This window comes from Poromitra crassiceps (genome assembly GCF_964638095.1).
Source record: "Poromitra crassiceps genome assembly, chromosome: 21".
NCBI lineage: Eukaryota > Metazoa > Chordata > Actinopteri > Beryciformes > Melamphaidae > Poromitra > Poromitra crassiceps.
In genome coordinates, this window is record NC_139638.1 from 1,549,567 (window position 1) to 1,564,474 (window position 14,908).

Below are 14,908 nucleotides of genomic sequence, written 5' to 3' on the forward strand. Positions count from 1 at the left end.
TTACTCATCGGGGAACTTACGTGTCTGCCTTTTTACTCTGGGTATTTATAGTCGTATGGGATAGCCTCTATTAGGAAGAGATCCGCTGGTTATCACGGTCTCTCGCCTCCGTGATTTGGGAGTGCTCCGATGACGCTATTCTAACTCTCAGGGGAGGGGTCATAGGTCAGAGGTTGCTCGCAAATCATTTCAGTACCTCTCGAGAGGTAACGGGGGTCCGCCCATATAGCCAGCGCCTGCCAGGCCTGACCTGTCAGAGGAACCCTGCGATGACGGTCCCCGTCATCACTGTGCACTGATGCACTGACACCGAGGGCACAGACCTAACGTCCTTGGCTTGCTGTCCGAACCGTGCGAGCCTGTCGCTCTGGCGAAAGGCTCGCAGGAAGTCTAGCTCGAGCCCCAGGAAGGCCGCCACCTGCGCTGGGACGAGGCAACTCTTCTGCCAGTTCACCAAAAACCCTAAGGTTTGCCGGTGATCGGTCACCACCTTGGTATGTTCCGTGGCACGGACCCTCGAGTCGGCCGCTAAGAGAAAGTCGTCGAGATATAGGAAGACGCGGATCCCCCTCGCGCGGAGGGGAGCCAAGGCTGTCTCCACGCACACCGTGAGGGTTCGCGGGCTCAAAGACATGCCGAATGGCAAGACACAGAACTCGTAAGCCTTCCCCAGGAAGGAGAACCTCAGGTATTTCCTGTGTCTCCTGACCATGTGGACATGGAAGAACGCACCTTCCAGATCCCCGGAAGTAAGAAATCCCCCTGTCTCAACTCGTTGAACAGGCGGGGAAGAGAGCATTCGGAACGGGACTTCATCAGCGTCTTGTTGAGACGCCGAAGGTCCAATTTTGGACGCATGGAGCCGTCCTTGTTGGGCACGATAAAGTACCTGTGGTAGAAAACCCAAGCGCACATCTGCCTTGGGAACCGAGCGAATCGCCCCTTTGGCGAGGAACGAATAACCTCCTTGTGGAGTATGTCCATGGCCTCCCCCTCCACGGCCAGATCGGGGGTCCCGTCGAACGTGGGTGTGGGCCTGGCAAACTGTAGAGCGTATCCCCTCTGGAGGGTGCGCCGTAATGGGGACGGGGGACATAGATGCTCCCAGGCATCGAGCCTGTTGGACAAGATGGTCTCTTGTGGCCAAAGGAGCGGAACCCGTCGTGAGCATATTGCTGGGCACCGGGACCTTTTGATCCGGTGCCCTGATGGGGGGGCGGGACGTGAGAGGCTACGCCCCCCCGCCGCATGGACAGTTCCGTAGAAGCTGTGCATGCTGGGGGAGAACTTCTTACGCAAGCTCCGCCTACTGACGCGCTGTTGTATCGAAGTAACCCCCCCCCTGCCGTGCGCCTTTCGCAGGCTGGGGGGACTGCGGAGGTAATGTTCTTTCTCGAGACGCACGTGGACTTGTCCGACAGTGCGGCCCCCAGGCGAGCTCCCGACCAGCAATGAGCCGTTGGTGCCATTGATGGTGGGCTGTCCTAGGAGCCTCTAGCCGAGGCCAGGCCGTAGCCATGGACCAAGGCGAGCCTTGATGCTGGGTATGAGACCCTGGGCGAGCTCCCGACCGAACTCGGGCCTTGGGCACCGAGGACGGTGGGTCTAAAGCTACAAGCCGCAGGCTGGAACTAAGCCCAGCCTTGGTGAGCCAACCGGTGGGCTTGACCTGGGCGCTGCCAACCGAGGCCAGGCCGTGGCCATGGACCAAGGTGCGCTGTGCCCCCAGCCAGGCTCCCTGCACTTGCAGGGGGCGCCCCAACAAGGGAGTGCGACCCATGGAGAGCTCCCAACCACCCCGGGCCTTGGGCACCAAGGGCGGTGGGCTTGTCCTTAGAGCTACAAGCCAAAGGCTGGCACTGAGCCCAGACCTTGGCGAGCTGTAAGCCCTGCTGGACGCGTAGCGCCAGCAAGGAGCAGTATGTCTATTGTAGCGGAGGTAGCTCGCGCCCAATGTACTTAGCACACAGATACTAACTGCACGGGTGCACGCCAGCTATCTGCAAAATACTATCGTTCTGTGCTAAACAGTACTAAATATTGCTATCTGCACCTATGCAAGGCAAGCTAGCTTTCACACTTCTTTGAGAGCGGACCTTGGTCTGCTCTCAAGAGCTTAGCTGCGGACAAGACCGAGGGTTCAAGGCGCCTGTGCAGCATGCTCGTGCCCAAGGCAGAACACGCACTTAACGTGCCGATTCATACTCGGCCAAAGTAGTTTTACACACGGCCCATCCCCTCCCTGACCTTCCCTGCTCAGTAGCAAGAGGAAGCAGGAAGCTAACCACTAATAGCAAGCTCCCGCAGGGCGCACCCTATTAGCGGGAGTACTGCTTAAGCAAGCTAGCAGGCTAGCAAGAAGCACAGGCTAGACAGTAAGCAACCCGGAGGCTAGCGAACGTGCACGTGCAATGGTAACGTAAGCGTCAATAGCCCATCCCGAAGGGGGGGCACCAATACCCACAACCTGTTAACCCGAGAGAACAGACGTGGAAGCCACTAGCTAAGCTAGCATAAGCACTGAGAGACAAGCGTGCGCTAACACAAGCCTGCGCACAAGCCGGTGCAGCGAGTCTCTACCCTGAGTAACACGGGGAAGCAAGCGTGACCGCAAGCAAAGGCCAGCGGCCCGCGAAGCTAGTCAATCTCAGAAGAAACTCCTCAGAGGGAGTTACAATCTAGTAGATGCTATTTGCACGAGGCAAGCAACACTTAGCAGACAAGCAAGCTGGCTAAGATGGCGTAAGTACTGAGAGAAGCGGCCCACACAACGTGCGGGGCGAGCTCACCTAGCTAGCGAATCGCCCAGCTAAACCTATGTGGGATTCGAAATAACGAAGGTTATGCCAAACCCCACATAGGTTACGCTAAAACCACCACCGCAAAGCGTCCTACCTGTATTTGGCCAGTCGACAGGAAAGTATCGCGGGACTTCACGAGACTTGGTGACCGAGATCACGTTTGAGGTAATTTGATCCCTGTGCGACTCCAGGAAACAGCCTTTGGCGAAATATCACTCTGGTGGTTCTTGAGGGATCAGATTATGACGATATTTGGCGAAAACGGGAATAAAAATAGCTATTTAGATGCAGGAAAGACAGGCTCACACTTGGCCCCAAATCAGCTCCATTTTACAACTGACTTGGACGCTATTGATCTCAAAACAACGCTAGGACGGCCAGAAACGCCGCGGATATCGCTGGGTGAGTGGCCAAATCATAATTATTGCCAGGAGATGGGTCCAGGTTAAAAAAAAACGAAATTCTCCTTTAAGCGTAAAATTATGCACAGTCCGCTCATTGGAGAAGTGCAGTAAAGAGTCACACGCTTGCCTTTTAAGCTCCAATTCCAGGAGAAATCCGGTAAAACCAGACAAAGCCAAGCGCTCTGCTCCCCCCCCCCCTCCCTTCATCCCGTCTGTCTGTCTCCATATATAGGCTATTATTCCATATTATTATGCTTCTCAAACCAATCTAACTGCAGTTTAAATACTGCAAGCATGTAAATACGCTACACTATAGCAAGATCAAAGTGAAAAGAATGTTCTAAATGCATCAGCTAGAAAAATATAGCCTATCCCTATATGATGAGATTAATTAGATTGGTGAAAGTTTGTCCAGAAAGATATCGTTTTCTCTCCCCTGCTGCAGGTAGGATGATGCACATAAATATAGCCTACATCAGTGGTTCCCAACCTACGGTACGCGTACCGTAGGTGGTACTTGCGCCCCCTGCTGGTGGTACTTGGAAGGCTCTGTAATTTTTTTTTTTTTTTTTTTAGTTTTTTTTTTTTTTAGTTTTTGTGCAAAATCCATGGTGGTCATTAGTAGTAGTTTTCAAACATGTGAAAGTGAAATAATAATAATTATTATTAATATTATTGGCAGTTTCTCAAGGTAGGTGGTACTTGCGCCCCCCCTGCTGGTGGTACTTGATCCCTGGAATCCCAATGTTTAAATTATGAAATAAACCCAACTTTAAAATCAATTGTAAAACATGTTTATCTATCAAAATAATACTACGAATGAAAATAAACTTGTGATCATTGAAATTGAGGTTTATTTTGTTGTCTTGAGATTTAGAAACAAATGTTTTTGACGGACACTATACCTGTTGCGCATGCACAATTACCTGCCCGCCCCGCATGGTTACACAAGTGGTGAACAAAGACGAGGAGGGATGCTAAAGTGGATCAAAACAGGAGGGAATCGTAAAAGAGCTGTAGTAGAGGAGAGCAGCAACGATGAAGCACAAGGAGGTGAAGACAGCAGTCAAAAAGTAGCAAAATGCGAGCACACTCGGAGAGTGAACAAAGAGGTCCGGTGCACGGCACGAGTACAAATTAAACAAGAAAAAGCCAGCACTCAAAAAAGTCCTTTTGAATATTTAATTTACCTCAGTCAGGATAAAGCAGCACATACATGTTTCGGCCTCACGGCCTTCCTCAGTGTGGACAGCAGTCAACCCAGCACAAGTGCAGCTGCTGCAGGTTGCACATAGGCTGCAGGTTGGAATAAATTTGCCTCCTGCGTGAACTGTGCATAGCTGAATAGACTGTATTTTAACGTCGGTCATATTTTCTCAGGTGGTACTTGATGTAAAAAGGTTGGGAACCACTGGCCTACATTATGTAAAGTCATTGCAGAAATGTGTTTTTATTGTAAAACTAATTGTGAAGTAGGGCCAAGTTATTGGAGCAGACATCACAGTATAGCACATGACAGTAGAAGCGTGTTCCGCTGTCACTTATCTAAATCACATTAAATCAACAAGGGATATATATAGGCCCAGGATGACATATATGTTTCACATAGGGTGGTGTTTTCATTTCAATGTTTTATTTGGTCCAATATTGAAATGTTCTACAATTGCAGGTTGTGTTACCATTACACATTATTTAGATCTACCTTTATATCTATTTCGGCTCATTTGGTTGCTATTTAGTAGCGAAATGGAGTAGCCCATTGCATGCTGGGACCTTTCACAGGCAGTGAACTTACAACTTATTTTTCCTATGGGACGTGTGTTGTGTCTGTCTGAGCGAGGGAGTCAGAGAGAGACAGAGAAGGGTGACAGAGGAGCGCCCCGCTCAACTGGCGCACTGAATAGGCCTGGTTTTCAAAAGAGCTAAGCGCTAAATTTACGCCAGGTGGGAAGATATCATTAGGCCCGCATTTAAGGCCGAAACGCCCATTCTCGCACATTCAGGGAGTGCGCCACGCCCATTCAGCGTAAAGCGCATTTACCAGCCTAAAGCCATGTTGATATCTTCCCGAGAGAGGCGCAAGGCCCATTTTTGGCGGCGAAGGCCCGTTTTAGCGCCGAAGGCCTGTGGGAGAATAGGGGCCACTGTTTATTGATGCGCTCACCTATTACAATGGGTATTTCTGTATGTTATCAAATTTTCTTTTCCTGTGCCAACAGGTTAAGACAGAGATAATTTAACATAACATTAGTATTAAACATTAATTCAGTATTTTTTATTTTTTTTAATATGCCCAAGTATAACCCATTTTCAATGGTTTTAAATTGAAAAAACGAAATGGGGGGAATACGTTTTTTTGTTTTTGTTTTTCAGTTTCTTTTTCTTAATGTTTTTGTTTTTCCGTTTTTTCCCCCGTTTTCGTTTTCCGTTTTAAACTTTGAAACAGAAAAACGGAAAAACTTAGTTTTTTCTAAATTCATGGCGGGCCACTTAAAAACGGGCAGCGAGCCGCAGTTGGCCCGCGGGCCGTAGTTTGGCCACCCCTGCTGTAGTATGTATTTTAAACATAGAAGCCTGGCTCCCCTGCCCAGTGACACTTAGGAATAGACTAGGTGACAACCAAGTATAGTTTGGTGACAAGCTGGAGAGACAGTTGACGGTCGGAGAGACGGCATCCGGTACGGGATGGGTTTAGCACCCCAGCCTGGCTCTCTCGTGAGGGAGAAATCCACAAACGCTACGGATTAGCCTCCTGAAAATCTATGCAAAGATCGGCGGGGCCTGGGGTCCTTCAGGCTAGAGCGAGGTGCTCGGCGCAGGCGAATGACGTGCAGCACACAGGCCTTCTTGAGGCATCCTCTCTGCCCATGGTAGGATTGCCTTTTCCCCGGGAGAGTCTGGTGAGACAAAGGAGGAGCCCGGCCTGGAGTCACCCACAGGTCCCTTAGACCCTCCATGCACCGAAGGGTCTTTCAATACTGCGGTGTAGCACTAACTATTGCAGCGGATTGGGCGTGATCAAGCCTTTCGTGGGCAACGTTGCAGACAGAGTAGGAAGGCTGATCCGTGAGCGGCTGCTTCTGGGACGTGGGTTGGGGTCTTAATCGGCCTCGGCTGGGTCAACTGTGCGAGGGTGTATGATGTTGACAGACCCGAAACACCTTACGACCCCAGCTAACATCACTGATGACGCGTCCCAGCGCATGTTGTAGTATGTATTTTAAACATGACTTGTCTCTCTCAGACAGCCTCTTTGACATGTTTCTCAAAGTGAAAACCAAGTTGTGAGGTGACGTAAGGGTCCCACGCAAGACCGACCCCCTCTCTCAAAACATCCTAATCGAAAATGGAATTATTTCTCTCTGCCTATTTTACAATTATGAAATAAGGTTACTACAATAATTAGGTGTACTTTTGATTTTGATAATTAGGCCTACCTTTTATCAATTTCAGCCAAATTATGGAAAATTCTGCAATATTCCATGTTTTGCATTTGATTCAATTTTTATTACCAAATTCCATGATTCCATATATTTTTTCCATTTTGCGGAAATATATGGCCCTATTACCATGCTCTGGAATCAAGCTAGACAAATGAATAATACATTTCAAAATGCAAAAATGCTAGTTTTCAAATGTATCTACAAAATACAAGCATCCAAAGTTTGAGCAACATATTTACCAACAGTTCCCTCTCAAAGGCGCAGTGGTCAGCTGCAGCTAGCTGTCCTCGATGAGGTGCAGCTGTCTGAGCTTCAGCTGGAAGACCGGGGCAGGGGGGGAGTCAGGGGGATGGACCATCGACTCAGTGGGCCACATCAAAGCTAAGTCATGAAGAAAATGGTGCTTTTCTGTAAATGACAAACAATGGCACTTATTTATCAAGGAAACACAGAGGGCAAATTATAAAAGCAGCTGCATTATGCAATGAAATCAACAGTATGCATGTAATAAAATGTTAATGGAAAATATATAATCTATCAAGCATACCGTATATCAAACATTCCTATTTCAAGTTCAACTTCAAAGTATACATACTGCGTCTTTGCAGCAGATTCTAATCCATTTCAGCATTTTTTATGACCTTCAAATACCAATAAAGAGCTACTATAAATAAACAAACAGTAAATAATTAAATAAAATCCAATATCACATTTTTACTTTAAATTAAACTGTTCATTTTTGCCAAAATATTCACATTTTTGATATACTGTATTCATTCAAGTTCATGTTCATCAAGATATATTTTGGAAGCTGGTAAAATAACTGGTATATCATAGCTGCACAGTAAGCTTTATACTGTATGTACTGAGTAAGTTGACTTTTCAGTAAAAAAATAATATTAATGTATTTTTAATCTATACCTTTGCTATGTATGCATGGATGTTCAAGACTGCCATCTTGCAACACAGATTTAACAGAAACGGGTAGCGGCAGAAGATGGTAGGCATCTGTTCTGTATCCTTTAAGAAAACATTGATTCATCATTTATAACAATATACATAATTTAGCACTGAGCAGCAACACGGCTAGAGATTCACTTCTTATTCCTATGTCTAAGACAGTTAAATACTTTTTTAGAGAGAATTCCTGTTTATAAATATTGATGACAGTCAGAAATAGGTATTTTTGAATTCTTAAGGTGAGTGGAATTTAATTGGAAAAAAAAAATCTAACCTCCAATTTTGAGCATGTACGCCACAGATGGACATCCTCTAGTGGCTGCACATTACCAGTGATCTCATCCACATAAAAGGTATTCAGCGGTACTTGCTTTCCAATTTTGTTTGCCTGTGAAAAAAACACAGATTAACTTGCATAAAATATAGTAAAATCAAGCTGAAATGAAAAATGACTTATTTTAGATCACATCCCTGGTCATAGAGTGCAGCTATTTAACAATGTACGCCTAAACATTCACAAAAATTATATTTCTTTGGATTTTTCTATCAAAATTCAACCATGTTTTCTTCATGTAAAACATAAATCTACAATCAGCTGGTACTGTACTACTAATTTCAACCACTAATATAACATGACAACTGTTAATCAATCTTCATGACTAGAAGAAAATTCCAAGTAGGAATGCTTGCAACATGGCTGCCTATATGGGCAAACTTTGCTATCCCATGAATGCAAAGGACATGTAATTGGCTCGTTAACTACCATTCCAGGAATATCGCTATTTACCACGGCCCACTTCAAGACCAGCAGCCAGCACTCTCCCCCAGCTAGGAAGGGGCTGTCTGCCCGGGGGCAACCGCCAACCAGTTCTCTGCTCTGGGGCTCGGCGCAGTGAACAGTGCACAGCGCTGTATTTACATTATACTGTGTTTGTAAACATAGTTATTGAAACGTGACCGGTAGGTTTAAGATTTGTCCGGAAAATACATTATGTATCGGACTGGCACTGCAGGGCACTCGTCTCACATTCAGTCAGTCCCTCGTCCCAGACACGCCCACCTTTCAACGGTCAAATCAAACTCCTCCAAACGCTATGTCCCACCTCTCTATTTCACTCGGAAATACGTCACGATAAGGGTGCAAATGGCGTTTCAGCTCGACTTTAAATTTCATTCACTAATTTACATTTACAATTTAATTAAAATTAATTTGGACATATTTTCAAATATCATCTAGTCATAAAATGTTTGACCAATGATGGACAAAATGTTGTGGGCCAAATTCTGCATTTATGGCCGGCAAAGGACGAGTCCCAGAATAAGTAATATGATTTCTTAATTGATCCCAGACTGAAAGTGTGTCTATCCATCGATGTATCTATCTATCTATCTATCTATCTATCTATCTATCTATCTATCTATATATCTATCTATCTATCTATCTATCTATCTATCTATCTATCTGACCTTGTAGAGCATCTTGAGGATGTCCATCAGCATTCTGACCGCAGGAGAGCGAGTTTGCACAGCGGGGTTTCTGAGCATGACGGCCAGCGCCTTTTTGAACACCATGATGTGCTTGGTCATGATGGAGGGCGCCAGGGAAGACCACCAGCCTCCTGCAGAAACAACACACACGCACATGCACACGCACACACACACACACACACACACACACACACACACACACACACACACACACACACACACGGTGTATGATAATAAAACTGGTTTTGATAGCTTCCATGAACATTATTTAGCACATCATGTTCCAGGTAAGCTTTTAATTCAAGTTAAAAAAAAAAAGGGGAGGATCCAAATCTCAGCATTATATTGGTGATTTTGCATGGCCACACTCCATATTCATTTTCCCTGCAGAAGGTACTGTGGTATTGTAAACAGCACTAAGCCTAACCTCTTACACATTCCTCACTAAACCTCTGAAGTGAAAACTTTAAGAGTTGTTTACGTAATGTTGCCAGGCTCTTCTCATTCATCTGCAGAATACTGATTGCCAAGGGCAACACTGTCTTCATGACACGGTCCTCTTGAAGAAGGGAGCACGACAGCAGAATCATGTAGATCTCTGGTGATTTCAGGACAGGTCCTGATTCGAAAAGATGTCCCACTAGCACTACCAATGACCTGTTTGCCTATATGAAAAAGAGAACAATGAGATAAGACAACAACATTTAAAACACATGCATTCATTGCCTTGTAATTATGGAAATGAGTGTTTCTTACGGGTCGCCACATGACAGGAGGATTAGTTTGTTTAACTTTTAATCATTGACTCAATACATGACATATGTGCATAATGTGAAAATGTAAAGGCTGTTCTTAACTGATTGCTTGATCCACTGTATTTTCAGCAACTGGTCCAAAAATCGGACACCAGCCTCAAGGTCCACAGTTAAGGCACCTGGGTCTGGTGGAAGCCCGCTGATAAGACAAAGACCCAAGGCACAGCATGAGAGAGAGAAAAAATACTAATACCACATCGTGGTTGTATGCCTCCACCAACAAGTCAAGTTGCAGTCTACATCCATGTCTGACTCATACAAGCACAAATACAGTACCTTGAAGCCCACGGTGCAGTGGTGTGGACATTCACCCTTATGGCACTTTAGGCAATGTTTGGGGGTACCTCAACCACACGGCTAATCATTTTCAGCATGGAAGATGGTCCTACCCCTACCCTATGCCTAAACCACCCACATCCCCCCAGCCAGTCCCCCTACCCACCTCTGGAACCCCGACTTCCTATGATCGTCCTATCCCTAGCAGTAGTTGTATAGGATACTTACCCCACCAGGCAGTGAGAGAAACGGCAAAATCGAGGGGGCGGAGTTTAGGGCACCTACGTCATCAAAGGGGCGTGGCTTCTTTTTTTGTGAAAAGTAATTTTTTCACTACTTCCTCAAAGGGCACCTCTGTATTTCGCCCTGTGTAAATCATTTTCTTGTGAAAAGTGTTTTTTTTCAGTACTTCTGCAAAGGGCACTTCTGTTTTTTAAATCACTTTTCTTGGAAAAAGCTTTATTCCACTTGTTCTCCAAAGGGCACTTCTGCATTTCCTCCATATCAGTTAGACCATCTTGTGGGTGTTGCAATATTGTGCGCATCACACAGACAGCCTGACAGCGTGTATAAAGCCACCGTGTCAGCCAGAGCAAAGTTTTGATCTCGGCCAAAATGCATTTTGGCCCATTTTAGGATCTGAGACTAATATTTTGTTAACAGCGGAGACCATTTTCACTGTCTCAATCAATCTCTGACTCACCCCCACCCCCAGGCTTCCAATGCCAGCCCATCCCACCCCATCCCCCACGTTTTATTTGTCTATTACCACGGCCGGTGTTCTGTCGATTTCACAATCGATTTCACAATCACCTCAGTTATAAATATAAACTTGTTTGTTTTTGACCGTCAAGCGGGTGTTCCCGACAACAAGTAACACCCCTTGAAAGCTACGAATAGCGGGGAGATCAGGGGGCGTTCCCGGCAGCACGTAACGCCCCTTTGAAAGCTATGAATAGCTGCTTGCTCACGTATTTCTCTGACTCACCCATAGAGCCCCCACAGTTTTTTCCTCCCATGCCCCACTTATATGTATGTACAATACAATGTACAATGTATCCACCATTCAAATATTCCATAATTGCATGTTGTACATGCAAATATTCCATAATTGCATGTTGTGTAGGCTATCTTAGCTAGTATAGCCTACTAATGTATTCCCAAGGCTATTCTGTAGATTCCCTACGCGCAACACACACACACACACACACACACACACACACACACACACACACACACCCACCCACCCACTCACACACACACACACAGACAGACATATTCACAGCCAGCCCCCAAACACAGCCACAAACATAGCGCGCGTTAGATTGTGGGCAGGTTTTCTCATTGAAACATTCCAGATCACATCCCAGGTCACAGATTTTTCCCACTCCGGATCCAATTGTGACATCACCATGATGTTTTTTTGATAGGCTATAAGCCTATTAAGCTTTGAATTAAATATGATCAATACAGATTGAGGTTTCAATTTCAGGTTTGAATTGAAAACGAATGAATACAGACTGGTGTATGACTATGTCGTTTAACCGACCCTCAAACAGACCAGAGTTCCCCCACTCTGGATCCAATTGTGATGTGACGTCGCATCACCATGATAATTTTGATCACTAGTGTGTTTCAACATTGTGTTTTTGGAGATTACTTAGGCTATATGCTACGCGATATTAGTTATCTACAATGTTATGTGATGACTACTAGAGTTTGTACCCATGCGAACTACGTTGCTTTGCGTCGTAAAATGTTGGCACCATAGGTGACATGAGTTAACATGTTCTAAATGCAGTTCTCTGCCTGAAATGCTACTAATCAAATGGTTTGTTACAATCCTATGTAGGCTGTAAGACGAACAACCCCATTCTCTTGGTACAAGCAGACCCCGGATATCCGCGACCTACGGGTATTATTTCAAAATATGGATTGAATATGAATCTTGGAACGTGAACAAACATCTTAACAACCCAACAAAACTCATTGTTTTTATTTTACGTATTTTATATGATTATTTTAATAGTAACCAACTAGTCCTCTACACAGAATTGGTTAATTTACTGTGAGACTTTATGTTTTGTAGACAAGCACCAAGTATATATAATAATAATAATAATGGTATATAATAATAATAATCTTTGTAATACAATTGTTATAAAATTAAAATGTATATCACATGTACAATATGTTTGTTGTATATATTACAACTTATTTCAACTTTGCCTCTCCTCTCCAAATAGTGTAGTAGCCGTACCGTACCCCACTGCAGCTGCTACCATTACGTATGGCTAATGTTTAATTGTATGTCTAATAAGATACATGCTATTTACACCTGTATGTCAAATACATCGAATTTAAAATGTTTAAGCACGTCTAATGTATACACATGACATGTGCATCTATGTGCAGTGAATATGCCACTGTCTCAGACTTGTCTTATCACTATACTGCCTTATTGCTTATTGTTGGTTATTGGTGCTTATTGCCATATTGCTTATTGTTTTTACACTCACGCCTTGATATATTTGTACTATGTTGTAAACATAGCCCACAGCACAATATTTTCACACGTGATACCTGTACCATGGAGTGACAATAAAAATCTTGAATCTTGAATCTTCTCCCCTCCTCTCTTCTCCTCCCCATACAAGCCTATAGATGATGGGATTTCAGACACTGTGACTTTTGTTACAATATTAGCGACAATAATAGTACCTTTCTAAAATAACATTTCAACAAAGCATTTCACCAGGCAACACAATATATATATATATATATATATATATATATATATATATATATATATATATATATATATATATATATATATATATATAGACAACGACTATTAATAGTATATAGTAATAATAAAGTCTATGATAAATGGCAATAGTATGACATACATAATTATTTAATTAGTTTGAGGTATGGTAATAATATAGTTCATGATAATACCGCAGTGTAATAATCTATAGTATCTATTAATAATGACAATGGTATGATAATTTACAGTATATAATAATAATAATAATGACGTGAGGAACGGATGAGTGGTTATTAGGAAAGTGATTTGGTGAGTAGTGTGACGGGTTTTTGGGTAAAAAAAAAAAAGAGTTCTGGAGTCTGGATACGTGTGTTTTTGAGTGATCTGTATTGCCTACAGGGAGGAAGGGGGGGCGAACAGGTGATGAACGAGGGCGTAGTGTCTCTGAGAATATTCGTGCAACTCCCCTATCAGCAGAGCGTTGCAACATGATGTTTTCGAACACAGGGGTAAAAAGTTTTAACCATAGACAAATGTAATTAGAGCATTTAACAACTAGTTGTTAAATGCCCACGGGATAACGCATCACGCGTCCGCGACACGACTGGGGACCCCCAGAGTCATCAATGACAGGAAACTCCTCCCTTTATAAGTCAGTAGGGATGGTCAGGTGAGTACCATCACAAGACCTTGCTGTCAGTTTTTTTTTGAGACAGCCGGTGGAGAGCAAACACGCACCATTTTTTGATCTCAATCAAATACAAAACTGAACATGGATTTCAAAGGTAAGAATTGATTTCTGTTTTTTTAATATTGTTTAATTAGACTATCCATTTAATATATATATATATATATATATATATATATATATATATATATATATATATATATATATATATATATATATATAATTAAGATCCATTGTCTCGTTTTGTGTATTGTTATATTAACAAAAACATCAATAAAACAGCTTTTTACAGCTATACTCCGGAGACCAGACTGGTGGATACCAGGCGTTCAGATGAATACGGCATATTTTCAGACGGGGCCCGTCAGAACAGAAACAGCCTAAATCGAGGTTCCATATTAGTTGATATAACCAACAGGCCTACCGGGTGAGTGTGTTTGGTTGTTTACATATTTAACATATAGTTTGTTTAGAAAAAAATGAACATAGGTAAACATATTTCTGACATGTTTTTTTGAAATGCTGTTTTTTACCCCCCGCAGAACGGGTTCTCACACAGGTGAATTGTTATTTCATCACAAACCTCTTCAAAGCCTCTCGCCATTGCACTCAACGAAGACAGACACCCACCACTATAGAGGAAAGCCACTCGATTTACATAGATACACCCCGGATCCCCCCAAACAACACCCATCTGATAACATCACAGCTGATGACATCGGACAGGACCCAAATGATTTTGCAGATTTCATCGACCATATGTGAGTACCAGCCATAATTCAGATATAACAACCATCATTATATATATATATATATATATATATATAGGCTATATGTATTTTTCGAGATAGGCCTATATCCAACGCTATTTTTCTCTTTGTTTTAAAGACTGCTGATGGACCCCGACATCTACGCTCTGAATCCTAGCCTCGACGAATGGCAGCCTTCAGCAGCAACAACAACACCTACTTTATCGTTGAATGAGAGCATAACGCTCGGGGGGCAAACACTTTTAACTTGGTTAGAGGCGGCACCAGAGACCACCGAACAACACATGACCCAGGAAGGAGAGGAATCTGTCACACCCTCTGATGACACCATCAACAACAACAACATTCATTACACATGGCTGGATTCGGAGGCACAGATTATCGACCACAGCGAAGAGGACCACAAAGAGGAATCAACCACGCCCCCGCCCCTCACCATCAACAGCCCACTGGCATTCGACGAGAACGCACAGAGCCCAACCTCGCCTCATCA

General features: G+C 43.9%; 1 protein-coding gene across 1 annotated transcript in view; it reads right to left on the bottom strand.

The window, feature by feature from the left end:
- The window catches only part of LOC310795687 (putative E3 ubiquitin-protein ligase HERC6), a gene marked incomplete at both ends in the record, with an annotated part of 100,829 nt that overhangs the window by 51,167 nt on the left and 34,754 nt on the right, over positions 1–14,908 (bottom strand). The window contains 6 exon segments of the mRNA XM_083657756.1: positions 6,888–6,931; positions 6,934–7,056; positions 7,939–7,996; positions 9,076–9,227; positions 9,578–9,761; positions 9,954–10,050. Of these exon segments, the coding sequence (XP_083513882.1) occupies positions 6,888–6,931; positions 6,934–7,056; positions 7,939–7,996; positions 9,076–9,227; positions 9,578–9,761; positions 9,954–10,050 (658 nt within the window).